The sequence below is a fragment of the Cydia strobilella genome, chromosome 4 (genome assembly GCF_947568885.1).
Source record: "Cydia strobilella chromosome 4, ilCydStro3.1, whole genome shotgun sequence".
NCBI classification, from domain to species: Eukaryota; Metazoa; Arthropoda; class Insecta; order Lepidoptera; family Tortricidae; genus Cydia; species Cydia strobilella.
The window spans coordinates 10444469-10469260 of record NC_086044.1 but is presented as its reverse complement, the minus strand read 5'-3'; the positions used below and the strand labels follow the sequence as shown (position 1 = coordinate 10469260).

General features: G+C 39.6%; 1 protein-coding gene across 1 annotated transcript; it reads right to left on the bottom strand.

Moving 5' to 3' along the window:
* On the bottom strand, positions 1-20824 carry LOC134740590 (kinesin-associated protein 3). The gene is made up of 12 exons (XM_063673117.1): positions 20661-20824; positions 17868-18037; positions 15745-15983; positions 11597-12161; positions 11081-11181; positions 10494-10733; positions 8671-8845; positions 5447-5680; positions 2130-2248; positions 1200-1347; positions 406-478; positions 1-114 (listed from the first exon to the last, which is right to left on the bottom strand). Exons 2-12 carry the CDS (start codon positions 18022-18024, stop codon positions 6-8), a joined length of 2160 nt encoding a protein of 719 aa, XP_063529187.1. The 5' UTR covers positions 18025-18037; positions 20661-20824; the 3' UTR covers positions 1-5.
* Positions 20825-24792: the final 3968 nt, after the last annotated feature.

The following is a 24792-nucleotide window of genomic DNA, read 5'->3' as shown; positions in this document are numbered from 1 at the left end:
TTATATTACGAAAATACTTTGAGGTTATTTGTATACAATCCATCCTTTTCAACAGCCTTCTCAGCCAGGGCATTTGTTCCGTACATTTCATCCGCTTGTCTTTCCGTGGTGTTTCTGTCAAAATAAATATGTCTTATTATAGATGCCACTCTTAGATTCCATAGCATGCGGAGAAAATTGGTGGTTCTTAACTATGTAGTTGTAGAGAAACAATATACAAATCGGAAGACAGCTATCATTATCTTCCCCATAACTTCAACTCGAAACCAGACGTCACTTCGTTTAACAGCGACAAATAGAGTGACTTGGAAAAATCTGTTTTTTTTTTAAGTCTTAGTTTGGCAGATAACCATCCACTGCTTGAATACAGGGTACAGGGCTTTATGGACAAGAGAAAATTATTACCTTCCATTAGGTCGATTAATATCAACTTCGCCCGACAAACTGTCCGAATCGTCGTTAAGTGATATCTGGGAATCTGAAATGAATAATAAGAACGTTAAAATGATACAAATATTGAATTGATTTTATGTTCTAGTCTAGTGCCTCTAGTTTAAATAAAATCTTTTCTTAGGATCATATTGTACGGGGTACGGGGTACGTAGGAGGTACGGGGGCAGCTCGTCGGCCGCGTCCCCCGTGCCCTCCGCGCCAGGCTCAACCCCGACAGTGAGTGATGAACGGGTACACTACCGGAGGTGGCGAGGCGGTGCGTGGTCAGGTACTCGGCGGAGAGGTACGGGGGCAGCTCGTCGGCTGCGTCCCCCGTACCAGGCTCCTCCCCCACAGTGAGTGATGAACGGGTACAGTACCGAAGGTGGCGAGGCGGTGCGTGGTGAGGTACTCGGCGGAGAGGTACGGGGGCAGCTCGTCGGCCGCATCCCCCGCGCCCGCGCCTTACCTGCCAGGCTACATCCCGACAGTGAGTGATGAACGGGTACAGTACCGGAGGTGGCGAGGCGGTGCGTGGTAAGGTACGGGGGCAGCTCGTCGGCCGCGTCCCCCACGCTCGCGCTTTACCCGCCAGGCTCCATCCCGACAGTGAGTGGTGGATGGGTACAGTACCGGAGGTGGCAAGGCGGTGCGTGGTGAGGTACTCGGCGGAAAGGTACGGGGGCAGCTCGTCGGCCGCGTCCCCCGCGCTCGCGCTTTACCCGCCAGGCTCCATCCCGACAGTGAGTGGTGGATGGGTACAGTACCGGAGGTGGCGAGGCGGTGCGTGGTGAGGTACTCGGCGGAAAGGTACGGGGGCAGCTCATCGGCCGCGTCCCCTGCGCCCGCGCCCTCCGCTCCTAGGCTTTCCACCACTGAAAGCCACTGCCCGTTGTGGCAACGGAAACGCTCCACCTATCACCATAAACATGCATTTACACTCAAAACATATAGCTGCGTATACTAGTTACATAATACACATATATATATATATATATATATATATATATATATATATATATATTGGTTTTTTTTGCGTGCTTTTGAGCAACAAGCTTAAAGTTGTAAACTATTGCCATTGTAACTTTAAATTCTTTGCTACTGGACCGAAGGCGTTAGCAATGGGTAGTTCATTGACCTTCAAATTAAATACGAATTCTATATGCGAAAAAGGGGATACATTTTTACAATAATCTTTTATTTAACTTGCCCATTAGTATGTACACTCAGTGTAAAATACTCTGTATTTTCAAAGTGGCCAAATAGTTCGGTACAGTACCATACACAATATATGTATGGTGTACCGAACTATTTGACTACTTTGGTTGCTACAAAGTATTTGACGCTGTTACGTTTGTTAGTGTGGGTCAAATCTTGGAAGCTACAATGAAATTTTACATATATGTAAATCGGATGACTAATGCAATATTACGATGACATGGAGCTGATCTGATGATGGATACAGGAGGTGGCCATGGGAACTCTGTGATAAAACAACGCAAACTAATTGTGTTTGGGGCGTTAGAATTGTCTCGATGAGTATCAATTGCATGTGGAAAGAAAAGTACAGTCAGCAATAAAAGCTTGTAGGTACCAAAACCGAAAATTTTGCCAAAAACTTATTACATTTACGTTGTAATGACGTGACAACCTAAAGTGTAGTTAAAGTACATATAATCGTGCTTCATATGATTTACCTTGATTCTAGCTGCCCAGTCGTTTTGCATTTGGGAAATAATATCAAGACATGAGTCGCACATCTTTCTGATCTCCACATTTTTATCTTGCATGAGGTCGATGAGATAAGCGGGAGCTTCTAAACAACAAAAAATAGTAAAGGATATTAGAAATTAACACAACACTTCCCGTGTATCGGGTTCATCCATTAATTACGTCACACGAATTTCGAGGTTTTTTGACCCCTCCCCCCTCCTTGTCACACTTGGTCACATTTGGGGAGGCCCCCCCTGGTGTGACGTCACAATTTTTCAAAGAAATGGCAAATCGAATTAAATATTATTCATATTTTATCAAATTATTTTTAACAATAGAAATATTAGTTATTTTATAACCCAAAACTGATTAGGAAAGAAAATTAAACGATTAAAAACGATTATCGTTCCAAAAACTTGTTATTTAACTGTACAGCGAATACAATTCAGTGACGTCACAAAGTTTGTGACCCCCTTGTCACAAGATGTCACATTTTGTTGACTCCCTCCCCCCCCCCTCCAATGATGTGATGTAATTAATGGATGACCCCTTCCATGGTCGAATAACAAAAACAAATGGGAGGAATGAGGCGTCAATCCATTCGTTCAACAAAAAACCGGGCAACTGCGAGTCGGACTCGCGCACGAAGGGTTCCGTACCATTCCGTAATATCGATCAAAAAACTGCAAAACAATCACGTTTGTTGTATGGGAGCCCCCACTTAAATATTTATTTTATTCTGTTTTTAGTATTTGTTGTTATAGCGGCAACAGAAATACATCATCACTATCACGGTTCATGAGATACAGCCTGGTGACAAACAGACAGACGGACAGTGGAGTCTTATTAGGTTCCGTTTTTATCCTTTGGATACGGAACCCTAAAAAACCTGCTGTAATTTTTTTTTTAACTTTTAACGACTAATGTCTAAATGAGAGCTCGTTTCGAGCTCAAATAGGAGCGTTTGTCAGATCTAGATGCACGTTAATAGTTATTTGTTTTACAAGGGTGCAAAGTTGTATTTTACCCGCGAGTGTGGAATTGAAACACGAGCAAGCGAAAGGATTCTATAGTTGAACCACGAGCGAAGCGAGTGGTTCTAAAATAGAATCCTGAGCGTAGCAAGTGTTTCAACACACGAGAAGTAAAATACATTTGCACCCGTGTGTAACACAAAACTTTTCACCTCACTATAGCGAGGAAAGTGCAACATCCACAGGCGTTAGATCATCTTCATCACTGAAATCACTCATTTTTTTACGATATTATAACAAAAAACTCTGGAAATTCTGTATTTTTACGTGAGAAGTTTTTAAGTAAAAATTTTGTTGACAATGTTGACATTTCTGACGTATGAAATATCAATGATGCGTTTTGAAATTGCATTTACTCAACTTGTGCGTTCAGAATTATATTTAACATCATTATTAAAAAACAAACGTTTCTTATGGAACTTTAAGGTTTATGACATAAAATCATTAAATAAAGCTAAATTTGGTATTTTTTATTAGATTCTCAAACCATTTGTTTAATGATAATTAATATCAAACGAATCATTATTATGAGCGTTTTACGTTTTGTTATCTGTCAAGCTACTTAAACACGCTCCATCCAAGGTCAAATTACTTTCCCCACTAGTGGATAAAATGCGTTTTTCCCCGCTTGTTTTAAAGGATAAAAGACAACTTTCCGAGCTAGTGAGGGGAAAAACATAAACCCATTGTGCCACAAATGTAAGCCCCGTGAACGAAACCCAAAAAAGTCCCAACGCGCACACCATGATTGTGTAATGCGTCTGTATAGACCCGGTTTTGAGGGTGTTTTTCTTGCATCGTTCTCACGTGTTCCGCGCCTTGACGGTTAGTTGAGGACCTACCGGCCACAGGAACCCTCGTGGAAAGTATAGTATTTCGTTTTCAAGCTGAGCTAGTTGGCGATTCTATTGTGTATTGTATTAGGAACCGCAAATCGGAGGCGCCATAAAAAAGAGGCAGAACGCTATATAATGTTTATTTATACATTATCACCTTTATGGCCCTAGGCAGTAGACATAATATATTTTTCACATCACCTATTCGAAAAGGGAACTTTTCTTCCCTGCTAGCACTTTTCTGTTCAAGGACATTTTGTTGCCAGTATGAAATATTAACACAAAGACATATGAAATTAGTAGGCATATAATCGATTACAATTTCTTTATAATCGATTACGTGCATACAATTTTCTAAATTAAATAATATTTTGTTGTAATTGGATACAATAAATGTAATTAGCATATTTTAAATTAATTAATAGCATATTTAAATTAAGTAAATTAATTAATTAGCGTAATATTTACAAAGAAACGTAAAAAACATTAGTTTAATAATTTAATTTTTATTTTGAAGTTTTAGGTCTTAAACGCAGCCATACTTGTCTATGCAATTTAAAAAGTTTATATTTAAAAAGTTTTGTACAAATATTTCACAAAGCATAATTATGCGGTTCTGTATTGTGTATAAATTTGTAAATACTTAGTTTAAATCAATAACTTTATAATAATAAATATAAGTGATATTAGTCTTCATAGTGTTCTTCTGAAGATTTGGTTCAAAGGGGTAAGAGCTAATTTGTTACCAGAAAAATCTACAAAAATAATAATGTACTTGATTTTCATTGTATCATTTTAGGTGTTTGCTGCTGTCTTTGAAAAGATATTAGGTACATAATTATGAGCTGTAGGTACTTTTAATTTGTCAGTATAGTCACGTCTGAAAATATCGATACAGACAAAGTGCCAGAAGTATGTACCTATACAAAGGTCGTGTATACATATTTTGGCACTTTGTCCGTATCAATCTTTGCTTAAAATAATAATGTTTTGAAACCTAATATATATGTATGTAATTTCCTCATAGGTGATGTGAAAAGCAGTATGTGTCACATGGTAGCAAAATTATTTTCACCTTGGGCGTTAACACTTGAATCCCTCACTACGCTCAGGATTCTATGTTAGAATCCCTCGCTACGCTCAGGATTCTATTATAGAATCCTTCGCTTCGTTTAGGATTCAATTGTACGCCCTCGCCGTAAATATGTCATTTTGCTCCCTTGCTGCAATCTACTAATAATGTACTAAATGGCGGCACAATCTTACATGCCCCGCACGCGCTAAGGTGGCGAGTGCCGGTCAGTTCAGTTCATTATGTATCTTAAATAGCATTCTGAACCTTTTAGTATGGCGTGTCCGGTTTGCGGTCCCTAATGTAATGTAACAATATACTCGGCAACGAGTTCAGCTTGAAAAATAAAGTGTACCGACCTGTGCGCGACACTAGGTACTCGGCGGTGGGGCGGTGTGCGAGCAGCTGCCGGAAGGCGAACACGGTCTGCAGCACGTGCTCGTCGTCGGCCTGGCGCAGGCGCAGCAGCGCCACCAGCGCGTCGGGCGCGCCGGCGCGGGCCAGCGCGGCGGCGCAGCGCGGCGACGCGCCCAGCGCGCCCGCCAGCACCACGCCCTCCAGCACCAGCTCCGGGTCCGGGTCGCTGCTGCTGTCTGTACCACACAACTGACACAACACACAACCAACGCAACCTTCTAACTACATCTCTAATTAACTCCATCTCCATCTATCTCTATGGGATTCATTTGGGCTACGTTATTTTTCGAGATTCCCCCTTTTTGAGATTCACCCCCCGGAGGATTGACGAGAATATCACGGATCAAATGACACGCAGGTAAATCCTAGGGCGAATTATATTAGTAGATGATGCATTCCTATTTCAGTTCTAACGACCAAAAATTCAAATTCAAATTCAAATTCAAATGTTTTATTCATGATAAACTTAAAACTAAAATTACATACAAAAGTATACTAAAGCTATAGAAACTTATAAAATAGGTAGGAGTTGAAGTTTACCACGAAATGGTCTCGCCTCAGCATAATGCTGAACCGAAGGTCAGCGCTGATCTTCCGGCGGGACCATTTTGGGTCACGATCGCAGCCGTACGACACGGCCCAACCATAAGCTGAACGCAGCCTTTGCAGCAGCGACCAGCGCCATCTTGTCTACTGTCTATGGCAGTACTTGACAATGTCATTATTGACAACAACATGTGTATGAGAATAAGAAATGGCTATGCCGTACAACGCGATAAAATATATTTTGCCTTTCATACGTTTAAATGTACAATTAACAAAAGAGATAAAACAAGTACAACAGAACAAAAGTGGTGATATTTACTTTGTCGAGGTGAAAGTTTCAGCAGTTGACCATGGAGTGATATAGTTGGGAGTTTATACTGTGCACTAAGGGAATTACATATACTCGTATTAAGGAAAATAAATAACGAGATAGCTACAAGAATATAACCACACGGGCAATTGTAATGTGGGACAGCAAAGAAATTCATTACAACAACAACTATATACAGACGCGTTGGGTGACCGTGTATAAAGGACAGAAAAAACAGGTATACATTATTATTGACTTGGCTATATGTAAAATACGTAACTATGACTAAAATTATATTACATTATATTGTATTAAAATTATATTAAAAGCAACTTGTGTCATGTCGTAATGCCTCCTGTGACTGCTGGTGTTGAAGTATAAGTATTTTAAGTTTAGTTTTAAAACTTGTTAAACTTTGTAGGTTCCTGATTGGAGGGGGGATAATGTTCCAGCACTTGGTCGCTACATACCTAAAGCTCCCACGAAAAGCCGCCGACGCATGTTGAGGTGTCATCAATTGTACACTGCAATTGCGTGCTCCAAGTGACCTACGAGTGGACATCCATGACAACTTCTCGAAGAGATATGACGGGGATCTGTGTTTTACTACGCCAAAAAGGAGACCCGCTAGATGAAGCTTCCGACGATGCAGCATTTTTAGTATATTGTGTTTGTTCAGAAATGGAGAAACGTGGGCCCTTGGAGGGATATTGAAGCAGAACCGGGCACAGGCATTTTGTACCCTTTGTATAAGTCGCTTCGTTTTTGATAAGAGACGCGGGCCATACACTAAGTCCATATAATTTAGTTTGGACAGAACAAGTGTTTCAATTAATTGAATGCGCAATGTTTCTTTAATAAATGGTCGTATATTATAGAGTAGTTTAAGTCTGTAGAAACAATTTCTAACGGTTTCAGCAACATGCTTTTCAAATCTTAGTTGGCCGTCCATAATTAAGCCTAGATTTCGAGCCTCATATACTCTTTCAATTGGTTCATTGAATAGCATTACACCCCTAGTGGGACTGATATTGTTTAACTGGTTTTTTGTGCCAAAGATAAGGTATTTTGTTTTAGATGGATTTAGCATTAAACTATTGTCTAATGCCCAAGACGCTATATTTGCAAGGTCCATGTTGAGCTTTTGAATAGCACTGTCAATTTCCGAAGGCTTACAAGCAATATATATCTGAATATCATCTGCATAAATATGATATTTGCAGTGTGTAATGCGAGTTCTGATGTCTGCTGTATATAAAATAAACAGGATTGGACCAAGTATTGAACCCTGAGGTACGCCTCTAGAGAGGGCCATATTTCCAGAGACTTTAGTTGTTCCATCATTTGAGCACAGTTTTACATACTGATGCCGCTCAGTGAGGTAACTGTGAAACCAACGTAGTGCACTGTTATCAAATCCATAATAGCTTAGCTTCAACAGTAACAGGTCTATATGGATACAGTCAAATGCCCTAGAGAAATCAAGCAGTACAAGCAGTGTGCACATGCCTCTATCCTGTGAGCAGAGGATGTTATCCGTGACATCAAGCAGGGCGGTTACTGTACTGCGTCCCTTCCTGAAACCTGATTGTACATCGGGCAAGATACCGTTGCTTTCGATGTAGTCATTTAATTGTGTGCATACAATCTTTTCTAGTATCTTGGACATACACGGTAATATGCTGATGGGCCTCAGGTCCTTTAATTCGGATGGGTTAGTGATTTTTGGCAGTGGGCGCACAATAGCCGCTTTCCAGATGTCGGGAAAAGTAGAGGTCAGAATGGAAGTATTTACCACATCAGTTATTAAATCTACAGTATATGGAAATGTCATAATAAGCATTGAAATATTTAAAATGATTAAATAAAACCAAACCATGAACGTTAAAATGAACACAACAAAAATCTACTGCTTTTATAGGCTAGTCCGTCTTGATCTGGGGAATTAACCTGTAGCGCGTTGTTCGCGAACCGCTTCCGGACTGCACGCGTAAGTAATTCAGACGAGCAGTCAGTGCGTCTTTCGCAAATAAAGCCCAAACACGCGCTTACCATATCTGCTGGGCGCACCTTAAGAATTACACGAACCTAGCCGCCGCCATACAATCGAAGTTCCGCTATCATATTAGAACGACATTCTGAAATAACATGTACAAGTGACATTATATCTAGTACGGTTTTATGGGAGCGGCCTTTTGGCGGCGGGTTGGTGTGACTTAAGGCGAAACCCCACTGGGCCCCGAATGTAAGCCACGTTCCACGTTAGCGGAATCTACAAAAGTTCAAACGTTTTGAGGGTGTTTATCTTACCAGGGTCCAATATCTTCATGATGCACGGAATCAGGTTGTATCGTTCGACGACGGCGAAGATGTCGAGGGCGCCGTTGAAGTCGAGTATGTTGCTGAGAGTGCCGATGCATTCGATCACGAACTCTTCGGCGGCGTCGCTGCTGGTCACGGCCCCGGCAATGTCTCCTACGAATTCCTAAAATAATAAAACTGGATTAAGATCTTCTTATCGGTGTACTTTGGACTATGACTCTTTATCAATTCACATCATCATAAAATTGCGCTTGCTCAGACGTTAAATACTTCTTCCCATTTCTCCTTCAGATCTTAATGAGGAGCAGCTCTTATAAGCTTGAGCGCATTCAAAATGTCAGCATACGGTTCATATTCGGGGTAAGCAAAAATGACATTGAGATAACTCAATGGCCGTAGGCGTAAATAAAAGCAGCTTTCTTAGACGACTCTCGGCAATCATCTGTACGGTACAGTACTCACCGCAAAGTAAAGGCAAATCGCGTAGCGTGGTATTGGCATGTGGTGCGGAGGGGTGAAAGTCACGCATGTGAAAAGAAAGCTTAATACCTCGAATTAACGTGGACTTGTGGAGGGAAGTAAGAGGAATGATGAAAGATGATATGAAGCAAACGCTAGTGAATGATGATATGACGCCTATGACGGGCAACTGACTGGTAATGGAAGAAAAAACAGCATGATGCACCGACCCCAAGTGAATGGGATATGGGCAAGCGAATGAGTACTCACCACAAAGAGCGGTGTGTTCTGCGCGTGGTGCGACAGGTTCCTGACAAGCTTCATGAGCATTGTGTTACGATGACGGTAGGCGTAAGTAAGCATTTACTTTAGACGTCTCTCGGCAACCTTGTGTTCAGCACTCGCCACAAATAGCGGTTTGTTCTGCGCGTGGAGCGACAGGTTTCTGACCAGCTTCATGAGCATTGTGTTACGATGACGGTAGGCGTAAGTAAGCATTTACTTTAGACGTCTCTCGGCAACCTTGTGTTCAGCACTCGCCACAAATAGCGGTTTGTTCTGCGCGTGGAGCGACAGGTTCCTGACCAGCTTCATGAGCATTGTGTTACGATGACGGTAGGAGTATGTAAGCATTTACTTTAAGGGCTTGTGCACAAATCACGCGAGGTTCGAGGGAGGGGGGTCACGAAAAAATCATGACAGATCACGTTGGGGGAGGGGGAGTATAAAGGAGACCTCACATGTATTTTTCTACAGTGAACGAAAGTAAGAAAAAATATTATATTTACCACGAGTAGATATTTTTACGAAAATCCATACTAATATTATAAATGCGAAAGTCTGTCTGTCTGTCTGTGTGTTCCCTCTTCACGCTTAAACCGCTGAATCGATTTAGATGAAATTTGGCATAGAGATAGGTTGAGTCCCTGAGAAGGACATAGGACAGTTTTTATCCCGAAAATCATCCCTTAAGAAAGTAAAAAGCGGGGTGGAATTGAGATAATTAATGAAGTGTCTGCTAATTTGTGTGCATAATATGCTCAAATTGAATAATTGCTATAAGACTTTCTCCAGGCGCTATTCTTACTCTTGCTGGGGTTACTAAGTCCACGCAAACGAAGTCGCGGGCAAAAGCTAGTAGAAATATAAACAAGATTTACTATACATATACAATACTATTTATATTTAAAAAAATTCAAAAAATACACGTGAGGTTCTGTGGGGGGGGGGGGTTAGCCAAGAAACTCACCAATTATCACCAAGGGGGGGGGGGGGGGGCAAGCCGAAAAAACCTCGCGCGATTTGTGCACAAGCCCTAGACGTCCCTCGGCAACCTTGTGTACAGTACTCACCACAAATAGCGGTTTGTTTTGCGCGTGGTGCGACAGGTTCCTGACCAGCTTCATGAGCATTGTGTTACGATGGCGGAAGGCGCGGGTCAGCAGCTCCCTGAGGCGCCCCTCGGCAGCCATTTGCTGCGCCGCGCGCTCGCACCACGCGAGGTTCACACATAAAGCTAAGAGTACGTCGGTACTCGCGCCGCCACCGATTCCGCTCTCGCTATTCACGTTCAATAGAAGCATGTCCGTCAACTGAAAGTCAAAATGTCTGTTAATAAATTTCTGCCAAATAATAATTTTTAAAACACTTATTTTCGCCTCTACGCCTCTAATGAATTTGACTCCTAAAAAATAATCATATGAGCACAATGTCGCGGGTTCTACTAGTAGCCACTAAGGGATAGCTCCATCATCAGAGCAGCTTGATAGTACCATATTGTCTTGTCAACTGTATCATGAATACTTGCAAAATTTGAAATCAATACAGTTATTAGAAGTAGTAGGTTAAAATCGGCTTGCAAGATTGTATTACATTGTTAGTTATTTAGGTTAATGGGTATGAGTACTACAAACATTTATTCTAAGGATGAAAGTCTTACCAGTTTGACGCAATCCGACTGCGTAAACATTAACTTGACTCTATCGTCCATACTCAGATGATACAGGATTTTCATTGCCAAATTAATGTGCTTATCGTCACCTGGAACATGACATTCATTAAAATTTTATTAATCCTTAACGCTTTACGTTATAAACAAAAACGTCACTGACACGCCAAGATTCCGGGCGCGAGCGACCTAATGTAAACCTTACATGAAAGTGTAAAGGTTACTTTGACAGCGTACGTCATAGAGTTAGACCAAGATAAGTCTGCAACGATTCTGACAGCACACATAGTGCATGTGTTATTTATACGTCATAATTTCATAGAAGTTTGACGTTTAAAATAACACTTGAACTGCGTGTGCTATCAAAATCGTTGCAGACTTATCTTGGTCTAACTCTAACACCTATAGTTATCCTCTAACATATATAGTATAGTTGTCCTAGGTGCGGTGGGAACGACTATTAGTAACGACCACTTGTTCTTGGCATTCAAAAGGTTGTAGACTCACTTGTAAAGTTGATAAACTTCTGGAGTAAGCCCATTTTAATCATTTTGTTGCGTAGTTTAGTATCAAATGTAAGATTGAATAATAGTTTTAGCGTCACATTAACTAAATCTGCATTAGGTGACTCCAATAATGGTGCCAACTTTTCAACAATGCCTTTGGATGCCATGCTATTTTTATTTTCTATGAAAACTGAAAGTTTTTGCAAGAATGAAACAATGAGTATAAGTAGGTCAATATTAGAATGCCTTTCCATGGCGCCAATGAGGAGACCAACAATATCTTTCTTGTGCATCTTCTCCTCCACTTTGACATTATCTGCAACATTCAGTAACATGTAGAAAGCCACTCTCAGAAGCTGCTCTTGTCGTTTAGAAAGAGTTTTAAGCTTTCTTCTCATTTGTTCCTCGTCGTTTTTGGAGAGACAGTCGTCTGAGGCATTGCACAGGTCTTCATGGTAGCTGGAGACTAAGGAGCGACTTTTCTGTAGGTTTACATCAGCCACGGCCCACGTGCCTGACTTCGGACGGCGCTTCGGCTCTGGAATACGGCTCTTTGGTAATTCACTCTAAAAAAAGCAAATTCAATCTTTTATGTATTTTCACATTGAAAATACAGAACAAACCATTATAAAACAATAAACTGGTTAAGTTCGTGTAGGACCACGCATAATGGAGGGTTCCGCACTTTCATACAATATTATACACGCAAAAGGGCGTATCTTTGCGGTACTAAGGGCGTTTCAATAAAAAAATAAGTTTTTTTTGGAAAAAACTCATTAATTACTCAACAATCATATTCAAAACAATTTACGTGGGAAGTGTTTATTAAACACTGATTTAAACTCACGATATTTACTGATTATTATTCACAACGACAGGACTTAATCGCGTAAAATTAAGTTTTAACCCCACCCACACCTCCCAGACATTACGCACCCATTAGAACCAAGTCATTAGTAAAGCCTGACCAGAAGTATGTGATCATGCGCTATGTTGCGGAATTTCATTGAAACTAATTTCTTACACTGGCAATAATTTTAATGATAGGTTGTCACTTTTGTCAGTGTCATTGCGGCGGTTAACTTGAATAATACTTAAGTGTTGAATATTAAACAACTAGCTTTTGCCCGCGACTTCGTCTGCACAGCAGCTAAAGTAGCGCCTGGAAAAATTTTCATAGCAATAATTCAATTTGAGCATATTATGCAGACAAATTAGCAGGCACTTCATTAATTATCTCAATTCCACCCCGCTTTTTACTTTCTTAAGGGATGATTTTCGGGATAAAAACTATCCTATGTCCTTCTCAGGGACTCAACCTATCTCTATGCCAAATTTCATCTAAATCGATTCAGCGGTTTAAGCGTGAAGAGGGAACACACAGACTTTCGCATTTATAATATTAGTATGGATAAATGACAAAAATTCCCAAATCTATACATAGTCAGGAGCGGAACATTGTTAATAATGTAAATAATAAACTGCTGGAAAAGAACAGTTCGGGAAATTAAACTATTTCGCTACGAAACATCTTCTTCTTCTTTTAAAATTATGGCTTCAGCCCAGTGGGACTATTTCGCCAGTATCAAGGTATTGAGAGGTTTACAAACGACAAAAATTGTACGGTTGTACAAGACAGTGTACGGTGATTTGTTAGCTCTTGTAAATCGATAGCTAGTCTTTACAAGAAGCACGTGGACTACCGGCCGTTGACTCCAAGATGGTGGTTAAACGCGCTTCAAAATTAATTCTCCATTCACTGCACACTACCACATTAGTTTACTGTATAATAAGCTATCGATATTACACTTTAAACAATATTAATAAGCAAAAAACAAAGTAATTAATCACGATGCTAACTATCAAGATGGCGCTCGAACCGGAAGTCCCAAGCTACGAAACATTTCCAAATTAAAATCAGAGCTGACAGGTAAACAAATCAAAATGTCATTATAGTCTGGTTATTACGACTTAGTTATTGTAGTGTTATGTTATACAAGCGAAGAAACACAGTAACAAAAATGAAGTTTGAAAAATATTTACTATGGGCTTTGGAGACGAATAAATCTTGTTAATTGACAATGTAGCAGAACCTATGTAAGGTTACGGAACATATACCTACCTAGTAACATGACCATCATCATCATCATCATGGTGGCCTTTTGGTGATCCAATCTTGGATGTAGGCCTCTTCCCTTGAATGGAGTAACATGATAGACGAAATATTTTTTCAGCTACAGAGCTGAGATGAGCTGATGGTGTGGCTAATAGTAGTCACAGTCACAATAGTAGGAAATAAATGGGTTCTGATTTTGTTTACGGTGAATAAAAGTAATCAAAAGTCCCATTTCGAAAGTTAAACGAGTTGCCAATCCACATTGTTCAGACTATACTGAACTGTTGCCATATAAATGAGAATAATAGCGCCCTCTTGACAATGATCATATATTCCTGGTCAGGCTTTATATGTAAGCCAAAGAGGATATAATAAGATAGAGCGGTACTGTCAATTTTGTAACCACTGTAAATTCACTGCCATCTATCGACATACTTTAGAACTAAAAATGAAGATTTATAAAAATACGTTAAAGTGTATTTAAATATGGATAAATGATTTTTTTATTTGCATTAATTATTATTATATTATTTTGACCCATGTTCTTTAACGGATATGCATTAAAATTATAAATAACAAACGAAACCGTCAACGCCCTCTTTACGAGAGTAGGACAAAGCTAGTGGCGCCATCTGATCGAGAATCAAATTTTCTTGATTTTCGAGGCACGTTCTTTCCTTGGACTGTATCCATCTATTACGGAGTTATATCTATCTTTGATGTAAGCGAAAACAAATATCGCAGGTTGAAAAATCGAACATCGTGACTGCAGTGTTGTATGTCGATCCGGTAACATCCCTAGTGCGCAAAACGATCAAGTTAATAAACAAGATCAAGTGCGGGTAGTTCGAAAAACTCGCGCGCCTAGAAGATATTGATGTCAACTTTAGAAAGCCTTCTACGAGACCAAGGGGACAACGCCGTCCTCAAAACGTCGGAGGTAAATTTTAAAACTTAATTCTACGCGATTAAGTCCCGTCGTTGTGAATAATAAAGTGTTTATTAAGCTTTCGTTTCGATCGTTTTTTTTTAAATTTATTATACATATTTTATCTCTGACACCTAGAGACTTTTACATCTCTAAACAATTTTAGTAATTGTCTGTTGTTTGTATATTTTTTATTAGTTTTCTTTTTTTTGTGTAATTCGACATTTAGACTGGATACATCTCTGACAAAGTTTTACATAACAGAAAAAGTAAGGGCAAATCGCCTAGCATGGTACGGGCATGTGATGCGGAGGGATGAAAGTCATGTGACGAGAAAGGTATTAAGAATGAATGTGGAGGGAAGTACGAGGAGAGGAAAACCGAGGAAAAGGTGGATGGACTGTGTGAAAGATGATATGAAACTAACGCAAGTGAATGATGAGATGACGGGTGACAGAGATGTATGGAAGAAAAAGACATGCTGCGCCGACCCCAAGTGAATGGGACAAGGGCAAGCGAATGATGACATCTCTGACAAAGTTTCTAATATTTTATTGATTCCATATTTGTAATTGTTTTTTGTAAATTTTGGTTTTGTATTGCTTGTAAAAATTGACATGTAAAAGTGCCCCTGTGGCCTATTTGCTGAATAAATGTTTGATGTTTGTTACCTATCAGATTTTTTTCTAAATTTTTGTACATTTTCCAAAGAAAGTTTACTGACAAATCAAAACATGCTCTTATCAACCTTATGTTATTATTAAAAATATATCAAATGATGTGCAGTCAGCAAACTAAGTTGCAGGGGTGCCAAGGTAATAGCTCCCCACTCCCACGGTGTACCCCATGTTACTTTGCATGAAGTGCAGGGGGCGCTAAAAACACATTTTTATAAATGTTTACTAGAAAACTAAGTAGAGGCTCACAAAGATACACCTACATTCCAAATTTGATTCAAGTATATCTATAATTACTTTCTAATCGAATTTAAATCGAATCTAATCTTTCTAATTAAAATTGCTTTGACATACGGGCAGACTGACATGACGAAATTATAAGCGTTCTGCTTAGCCATTTTTACTATGAGACCCTAAAAATCTCTTACCTTGTCAGGAGTAAGTATCTGTTTCTTCCCTTCAACTTTTTCTTTCCACTGGTCATACCTTTTTAGTTCATAATCAATTACATCCATACAGAGTGAGCCAATTTTGTATTGAATGATTATTGGATGGAAATCGTTGTAGGTAGAAAAGCAGAAGAATGAGTACACAATATTGGTGCTTAACTCTATGCTTCTTTTCCACTCTTCTCTGAGTACCCGAGACAAAGCACTTAGTAAAGCCTCTGGAAATAGTTCAAGACATACATCAGGGCAAAAGGAAAAGAACTGTGCATGATCACTTCTTAAAGGTCTTAGCACACTATAATATCAACTCCACACCATTCCAACACCAACTCAACTCACTTTTGGTTCAGAATAGTGTACGACGAGTGGACGACGTGTAGACCACCCGTGGTACACTACAGTTACCTACAGAAAATTGTACTGTAGGTAATATTAAATTAAATTAAATTAAAAATTAAATTGTCATTTATTTCAGGCCTAATGCACCATGTGTTAGTAACTTACATAGCTAATAAAAATAATGTTAGTGCAATTACAAAACAAATTAACATGCAAATTAACTAATGACTAGGAGCTAACTTAGGGCTAGGACCAGGGACCGGCCCGCTATCCCTTATCGGGGTTTTATAAGGGTATTGCATAAGGCTTAACTCACCATACCCTTTGCCAGACGAAACCCTTTGTTTTGCTTTTAAAAACCCTTATATAAAGCTACCACATTTGAGTAATCGGTAGCCCAAATACCCTTACAAAACCCTTATCATCCGCTCACCAACACCTTGCATATTGCTTATAAGGGTTAGCCTTATAAAGGGCTTCCCTTTCAGCATATAAGCGTGCTAATTTAAGTCGTCTACCTTGTTCATAAAGCACACATTACTTCGAATCCGAGCGATCGTCGGCGGCGACGGCGGCGTTCTTTGACTAGGCACGTATTTTCTTTCCTTTTCATACACTACCGTAGATATATACTAATCCTGTCTCTTTCACGCAAAGGGAAACCTTTATAAAAAGCGCTTAAAGATAAGGGTAACCCTTATTAAGAGCTAGCCTTATTTTTGGTTAGCTTTTCGGTAAGGGTTAGTCAAAGGTAAGGGTATGAATGGGCTTGCAGTTCAAAAGGGAAAGTCTTTCAATGTGTTAGCCGTGTTTAAGTGTCGTCCATTGAAAGGGTTGTCCGGTCCCTGGCTAGGACACACCGGATGAGCCTTATATTTTAACATAGGTATCACAACAAATTATCATCATTTTTGACTAGAAAATGCAATATGAATTAATAGCCGATTTACACTCGCGCCTCGTCTCGTCTCGTGTCTCGGCCACAGCTCGTAAGCTCGTCGAGCTAATCGATTTTAAACACAACCGGCACGGTATAAGGTTTGTAACCGAATGAAACCCGAACGCGAATGTAAACAGCAAGAGCGCTTCCCCCGCGTACCCAAGAACAAGAATCCGCTCTTCCACGCGAGCGCGGAGCCGAGCGGAGACACGAGCCCACCAATTATATACGCGTCTCTTGGCTCGGCTCGCGGCTAGTCTCGCCACTCGCACGCGAGTGTAAATCGGCTATAAGGATTTAATTACAATATTTAATTTTGAGTCGGGTGAGAGTCGAGTGACTTTTCAGTTGATATAGTGTGCGAAGAACTTAATACATTGTGCTGTGCCTGCTGCTTCAAGGTCCTATTTGTTTGATTATAAGGCTACCACCCTCCCTGGGTTTGTCTAAACTCCATCCTGGGAGTGTCAACCCCTGGTCAATCCAGACATTTTTTGTTAGGAGTATCGCTACCAACAATTTTATTTTTGATGTAAATAATTTCCTGTGATATTTATACTAAAATGTACAAGAACATTTTAGTATGATTGCATTGGTTGTATGAGTTCCATGGTCAACTTATTGTCCAGGGTTGACAATGTACATAATGGCAGCCCTATTTAAGAATGATAAAGTTGTAACTTGCACCAAATTTTAAGCATTCTAGCCACTACTCCTTTGTCATATAGAATTATAACGATTTCATATTTTTTATTACATTATTCAGGCACCAGCTAATACACTACATGGTTTTAAACCTATTTAGTAAGTTAAACAATTATACCATTACGGGCCAGTTCAATCAAATTGTCTGGGTTTCTAGCAAGCTGTAATATTAGTGCAGATCCTTTGATTTTCTCTGGGATATCATCATAAAGTAACTCCACATAATCATCAACATTGTTGAGGACAGCAACTGGTACACTTTCAACAGGACTCATTGTACTATATTTTCTGAAAGAAAAAGAAAACATAAAGAATATTATTTCCGTTTTCGGGGACCCATATTGTGAGTTGGCGAGTCACCACCTGTCCATTTTTTTCGTGTTTTTAAACATAGATTGGGGCAGGTGCCATAGTATTTCCATAGACCCGGTAACCAGTACACTAACATCTCAACACAATAGCCTAGTTTATTTTGTTTCTTATCATTGCAATAGTCCTGCACTAACCGGGGCTTGTCCTTGGGTGCACTACTATAGTGCATACAGGGATAATAGTCGGTTGGTGTCACATCACCTTTTAGAGTAAATTGTCTTTTTACAAGGGGCCTCTGCGTGTTGGCTTCGGCCCCACGCACGCCTTCCAAATGTCCGGGACCCCATGGTCCCGAGATTATGTAAAGGACGAACATAATAATAATAAACCCGCGGGGGCAGCTTGTGGCGAGCTGACGGTGAGTGGCGACACCGCAGACCCCTATTCCGGAGGGCCCTGTCATCTGGCCCTCGCCTCTGTGCTTGCCTTGACTGGCCGGCCAGAGTGGAGTCGCAAGAGCGGGACCTATGCTCCAGGTTGGAAGTGTAAAATGTCATAACGCCGGCTACCTGCTGAACGGATTACCGGGATCTGGCTACCGCAGACTCACCTCTCGACAACCTCACAGTCGCTCTGAAGTGTTGCCTATTGCCGCACTGTGCGTGCGGCCGTTGTAGGGCCCACTAAATGAGTTGGCGAGTCACCACCTGTCTTACACAATTTTGAGACTGATTGTCACGGCAGGTGTCCAATAGTCTCCTCCCATAGCCCATTATCCAGTCCATCCAACATTCAAATCAATAGCCCATGACCTTAGTTCCCATCGCAGCACAAAAGTGCTGCACTGCAATAGTCTTTGCACTTGGCAGGGACCATCTGATGTATCACATTGTGCTTTCGGGGATGGTATCCGCCACGTGTATCCCTTGCTTTTAGATTAAAGTGTCTTAAAGGGCCTCTGCGCTGTTGGCTTCGGCCCCACGTACGCCTCCCAAAGGTCCGTGACCCCATGGTCCCGTGATATGGTAAAGACATACAAATAATAATAATAATAACTCCGGACTTCTTTACAATAGCCCAGTCTCATTGTCCACCCAAACTTCAATCCATAGACCGGTATACTGTTCACTTTTTCTACAATAGTCCCAATGCCTGCTGCGACCGGTTCATGGGTGTCTATTGTTGCGCCTGTGAACGGGTTCCAGCAGGCGTTCTACATGACATTAAAGCTCTCCAAGGGGCCTCTACGTGTTGGATCTATATCCCCACGCAAGCCTATCAAAAGACCGAGATGCATAGGCCCGTGATATCCAAGGAGATACAAATAAATAATAATAATAATTAAAAAATTCATCAAGCACTCCTGGGCAGGCCTATGGAACTCTCCGCGCGAGTTCAGATATAATATACCTACGACTCGCTTCTCGCCGGCCGTACTGAAGCTCGCCAGTTGGTTGCCACACGTGCTCACGCACGCACGGCGCTATGCCAAAGTAATGTCTTCGTAAACGAACAAATAACTGAAATAACACAGCTTCTAGTATGGATGGATGCAAAAACAACAAAACAAATAAAAAATATAGTTTTTTCCTCTTTCTACAGATGAGGAATATTAAGTAGACATTCTCAGTATACCTATACTATACTATCGTGAAAATAATAACAGTAGTTGTAAGTACCTACTGTTATTATTTTTACGATAGTTACAAGCTACGTAGGTACTAATAAATTGTTTTAAAGATGTAGGTAATGTTGTTTATGATACATTTATAGTTAGATATCTACCTAAGACACCTAAGTGTTTGAAAGAAGTGCAACCCTAGCGTTGTGTCGGCGCGCGCGGTGCCGGGAGCGGCGTGTTGAAGGTCACTACATTGTATTTTTGTGTAGGTATCAAAACGGTATATTTGCGTTTTCTTTAAGAGATAAGTATCTGTTCGTAAGAACTATTATATAATCTGTGTCCTGGGGCCAATTTCTCGAACGATATTAGTCTCTAATACAATTTGGCAGTTCATGCACTAATAATATTAGTCTAATACTGTTTGAGAATTGGGCCCCTGTACTTAAATTAGTGCCTTATAAGGAAGATTTGTTGCAATTTGCTGTACCATTGTGTTTTACATTGCAAGGTAAAAATTGATTACTATGAGTTTTTACAAGACACTGTAATTTCATTGTGACACAGGTATCACTTATGGAAACAAATTCTACATACTTGAGATATATAAACTTAAAAATTAACCATACAATAACCCAATGGAGTGGCAGCCCGTCGGCTCCCGACTGAGTATGTCATTTAAATTAGAAATTTTACTATTAGAATTAAAATCAAAATTCCAACAACTCAAAAACGACGTATGCCTGTTGAAGAGATACATTATAAACAATAAAACCATACACCTACATTTTCTGTACAAAGTGCCATGAAGGACATATAATATGGTTTAGTAACTTAATGATCGTGATACGTATACAATAAAAACGTTAGCTACTTTTTAAACCAAGGAATTTACTAAACCTCATAATTAGGTAATGAATTTAGATCATCAGCTGTTTGTATTTTTTCATATAGTTGTGGCTATTGAAGATTACTCACCAAGGGCAAGGGTGCACTGGTAGGTAAGGCTCTCCACGCTTTCTGTTTTGGAATTTTAAGCTTGTTTAAAATAAAACAGTGCTTAACCTTCATATAAATATTTAATTATTTACGAATTACAATCGATCGATTCCTGTTCACGTACTTCACGTTCCACTCCAACAAATATTTTGACAGCCTGAACCAAAGAGAATATAACAACTACGTTTTAAGAGACGGGACTTACTTACTATAGGACACACGTCAAACGTCAACAATCATACAATCAACATTGAGTCAAGCCTCAGAATAATGACTAAAGCAAAGAAGCCGGGCAAAAATAAAAGCTTGGTAAAAGATATCGTATTCACAACACGTTATTACTTTTTGTCTATGAGTGAGTGAGACAACAATCCGCAAGTTCTTTCGTTTTTTTCAGTATTGTCATAAGATGAACTGAGGGAAATGTCAAATGGTCCTATGTGGTTCTATAATATAATCCAGCCAAATAAAATATAAGTTCGTTATTTCACAGGTAGGTGTCAACTGTAACAACTTGACATAGTCGTATTATTTTAGTTGAAATATTTCGGGATGTTTCAGCGGTCATCTTGGTTTATTTTAATTATATTCTTGCTATTCCTGAAAGATTGTTGGAAAACGTGTTGAGTTTTGATTTGTAATTGTTTGAAGTTCCCTTTGTGATAAAGTCTTGTGTGATCGAGGGCTGTAAATCGCATACAGGAAGAAAAGAAAATACGCACGAACCGATAACCTTTAATCGGTGAGTTTTGTTCAATTTTGAAGAAATTAATTTATAGGACCTGACCCTAAACATAGAAATCGATATATTGTTTATGTAATTATTACTTGCATTCAAGTCTATATAGATTTTTGCATAAATTTTCGAACTTTTCTGCTGAAAGGTTATATTTTTGGCATAGTGATGTATCGACCTCAGATCAATAACCTATCGACATTTACAGCTTTCTTATAGTTTGGCCTAGGACTGTCTCATTTTAATTGATGAGTACAGTCAAGGGCATAAATATATATACATTCCCAAAATCTCAAAAATATGTGTACGCTCAGACAATAAAATCGTGTTCACATATTTTTAAGCCATTTGTCTGGATCGATATTTTTGCCTTCGACTGTACCTATAGTTTTCTTTGTTCTTACTTACTGACAGATTGTGTTTGCCAGACTATAGTTTAATACTAAAAACCGGTCAAGTGCGGGTCGGACGCGCGCACCAAGGGGACCGTACTTTTTAGTATTTGTTGTTATAGCGGCAACAGAAATACATCATCTGTGAAAATTTCAACTGTCAAGCTATCACGGTTCATGAGATACAGCTTGGTGACAGACAGACGGACAGCGAAGTATTAGTAATAGGGTCCCGTCTTTACCCTTTGGGTACGGAACCCTAATAAAAAAGACATTAATGATCATTGATGAATGTTCCTTTTATTAATATTGTTGGTCACAAAACTCAACTTTTTATTTCAGATTTCCAAAGGACGAGGAATAGGGGATATTACTGCAATGTTCTGCCACCAGAGTGCAGCACTAGCTTTTTTAGTGCACCGTATCGTAACTTATTCATACTGTACCTTTAACAGGTTTTTGACAAGTTTTCAGGGGACCTACCGGAAAACTCGAATCCGAAATTTCGTTATCTAGCTGCCTCTTTATCGCTCGAATACGCAAGAGTGACAGAGATGTTAGATAACGAAAGTTCGATTTTCTTGTTTCGCGATAGACCCTCAGATTGTGATAGTGGCGCCACCTACGCAGAGTTTCGCGTAATATTCCCTATTATTAAATAAAATAAAAAATTACACGAACGTTTTTTTTTTCATTTCCTATTTGGTACAGTCAGCTGCAGAGAAAAGGTACCCCACGTCCATACTAATTTACAGAACTTTGTATGCAGGGGGGGGGGGGGGGGGTGCCTTTTCTCTGCAGCTGACTGTACATGACTAGAAACTATACTTAGTCTTTTAGCATTAGAAAAAACGGTAAACCATTTCCACGTGTCTTTTTATTGACAAGTTTTTTTATAAATATAGCAATATTTTACTTATGAAAACAAAAGTAAAAGTATGTAAATGATCGTATATTATATTTGTTGTGACTTATTTTCAGTGTTTTTCGATAAAACGACACATTAAGATCGCTCGCCTTCTTTCTAATGATAAAAAAACGAGAGGTATAGTTAGACGGTTCTGAGTGGTAGACTGCAAATGAGATAAAAGCTATATTAGGTACATGCATTAATCCTCATATCAGGCGGCTCTTTGATTCCAAGGATTGCATAATTTTTATACTTTTTAATGATTTTTAGAATATGAAAATTATAAAAAGTATAAAAGTTATGCAATCCTTGTATTCCACGCATTTCATTTAATTTCAACGAGCCGCCTGCTACAGATTTCTTGAAATTGCCGCGTTTTTTCAGGTTCAACTTTCATTATATGATTATTCTTTTACACGACACATAAACTTATGCATAATTTATCGATATAAAAAGTCGACACAGTCACATCCCTAGCAAATTATCAAACTTATGACACCGTACGTAAATGAGAAATAACAAGCATATATGCATCTCTTTTCGGCACATTATCTAATTCGTAAGGAAGTAAAGTACGGGTATACATATTTGCGAAGCATTTTTGCCCGACTTCTATGCTTTAGTCATTATTCTGAGAGTCAAGCAGCGTGTGTGCCAACATAGCGAAACGAATAGTGCTGTACGCAGGCATTTCCAGCATTTATCGATAAATTATCCGTGGTTATCATATTTATCGATAAAGATAAAACAAATAGAATAGAAATACTTTATTTGGTGTAAAATATAAAACTTAACCTATTACATCTTATTCTAATATTATATTCTAACACCAAAAGTCTAAATACATATTTTATTTAGAAAAATTACAAAGCTTTTTTGGCTTGCCCACCTTGCCCGAAGGTTTTTTCATAAATTGGCAGTTTATCTCCTTCAGAGAAAATGAGTCATTTTGTCTACTACATTCATTGCGTAAAACAGAAAACAATATAATCGTTTTTATTAACAACAACTAACTAAATATAGTTGGTCAAACCAAATTGTCAGTAAATAAGGATTAAAAAAACAATACTCATCTTTTCTTTTGGGTGTTAGTACTAGTGTAAGACAAATATAGTATAATTCCATCTGTCTATGTTTGAAATGAGACAGTTCTTTGACAAACTTAGTTGGTCAAGCAAATCATGTCAGTAGAAAAAGGCGCGAAATTCAAATTTTCTATAGGACGATATCCAGCCGCGCCTACATTTTTTTAATTTGTCGCATTTTTCTACTTACAAGATTTGCCTATGATGATGATGATGATGTATTCCTGTTATCCCTCATTAGGGACATAGGGCTCGCAGAAGAATCCTCCATTTGTCACGATCTTGAGCGGCTACTATCAGCTCTTTCCAGTTGAGTCCAGTTGAGCCAGCCTCTTTCTCAACTGATCGCCTCCATGTAGTACACGGCCTCCCCGACCGTCTACTGCCAGCCGAATTCCAGCGGAGACCCTGCTTGGTCAGATGGCTGTCCGGCCTACGGAGTACGTGTCCGATCCAACGCCACTTCCTTTCAAGGATTTCACGTTCTATGGGTTTCTGCTCAGTCATCTGCCATAGTCTGACGTTTGAGATGGTTCGTGGCCAGTAAATCCCTAGAATGCGTCGCAGGCATTTGTTTATGAACACCTGCAGACGATTGATGACATCCACCTGCCTTATGGATGGTATAGAAAGGATGCCAATCTCTTATGGCAGAATTGTTGCAAAAGTAACCGCTTTCAGCTTTAAATAATAGTTCCTAATCTCTCCGGTGGCGCTAGTTAGGCTCTGGGACATGAGTATAACATGAACCAACAAATAACCCGACCAAATTACGTAGGTTGTTTTTGGTAGTATTTCGGTGTATGGTGGCGCCGCCTAATTACTGTTTTTTGATGGACACTTTTCATACATAGAGATTTGGCTCCTTTATATAGTCTCCATGACCTGCCTGCTTGTTTTTGCCTGACCAGCTATACGTACCAAAAATCCGCTAGGGGCATTTGTGTCGTCGTTTTTTGACATTTACTCGCGAGTTGGCTCTCTTTTA

What these genes read in the sequence shown, in the direction of transcription:
- LOC134740590 (XM_063673117.1), bottom strand. Translation starts at nt 18,024, where the DNA reads ATGAGTCCTGTTGAAAGTGTACCAGTTGCTGTCCTCAACAATGTTGAT. An exon ending in GATTGAACTGGCCCGTAATG is followed by an intron (nt 15,984 to 17,867) that starts GTATAATTGTTT and finishes AACTATTTCCAG; the next exon opens with AGGCTTTACTAAGTGCTTTG. An exon ending in GAAGTTTATCAACTTTACAA is followed by an intron (nt 11,182 to 11,596) that starts GTGAGTCTACAA and finishes GTCATGTTCCAG; the next exon opens with GTGACGATAAGCACATTAAT.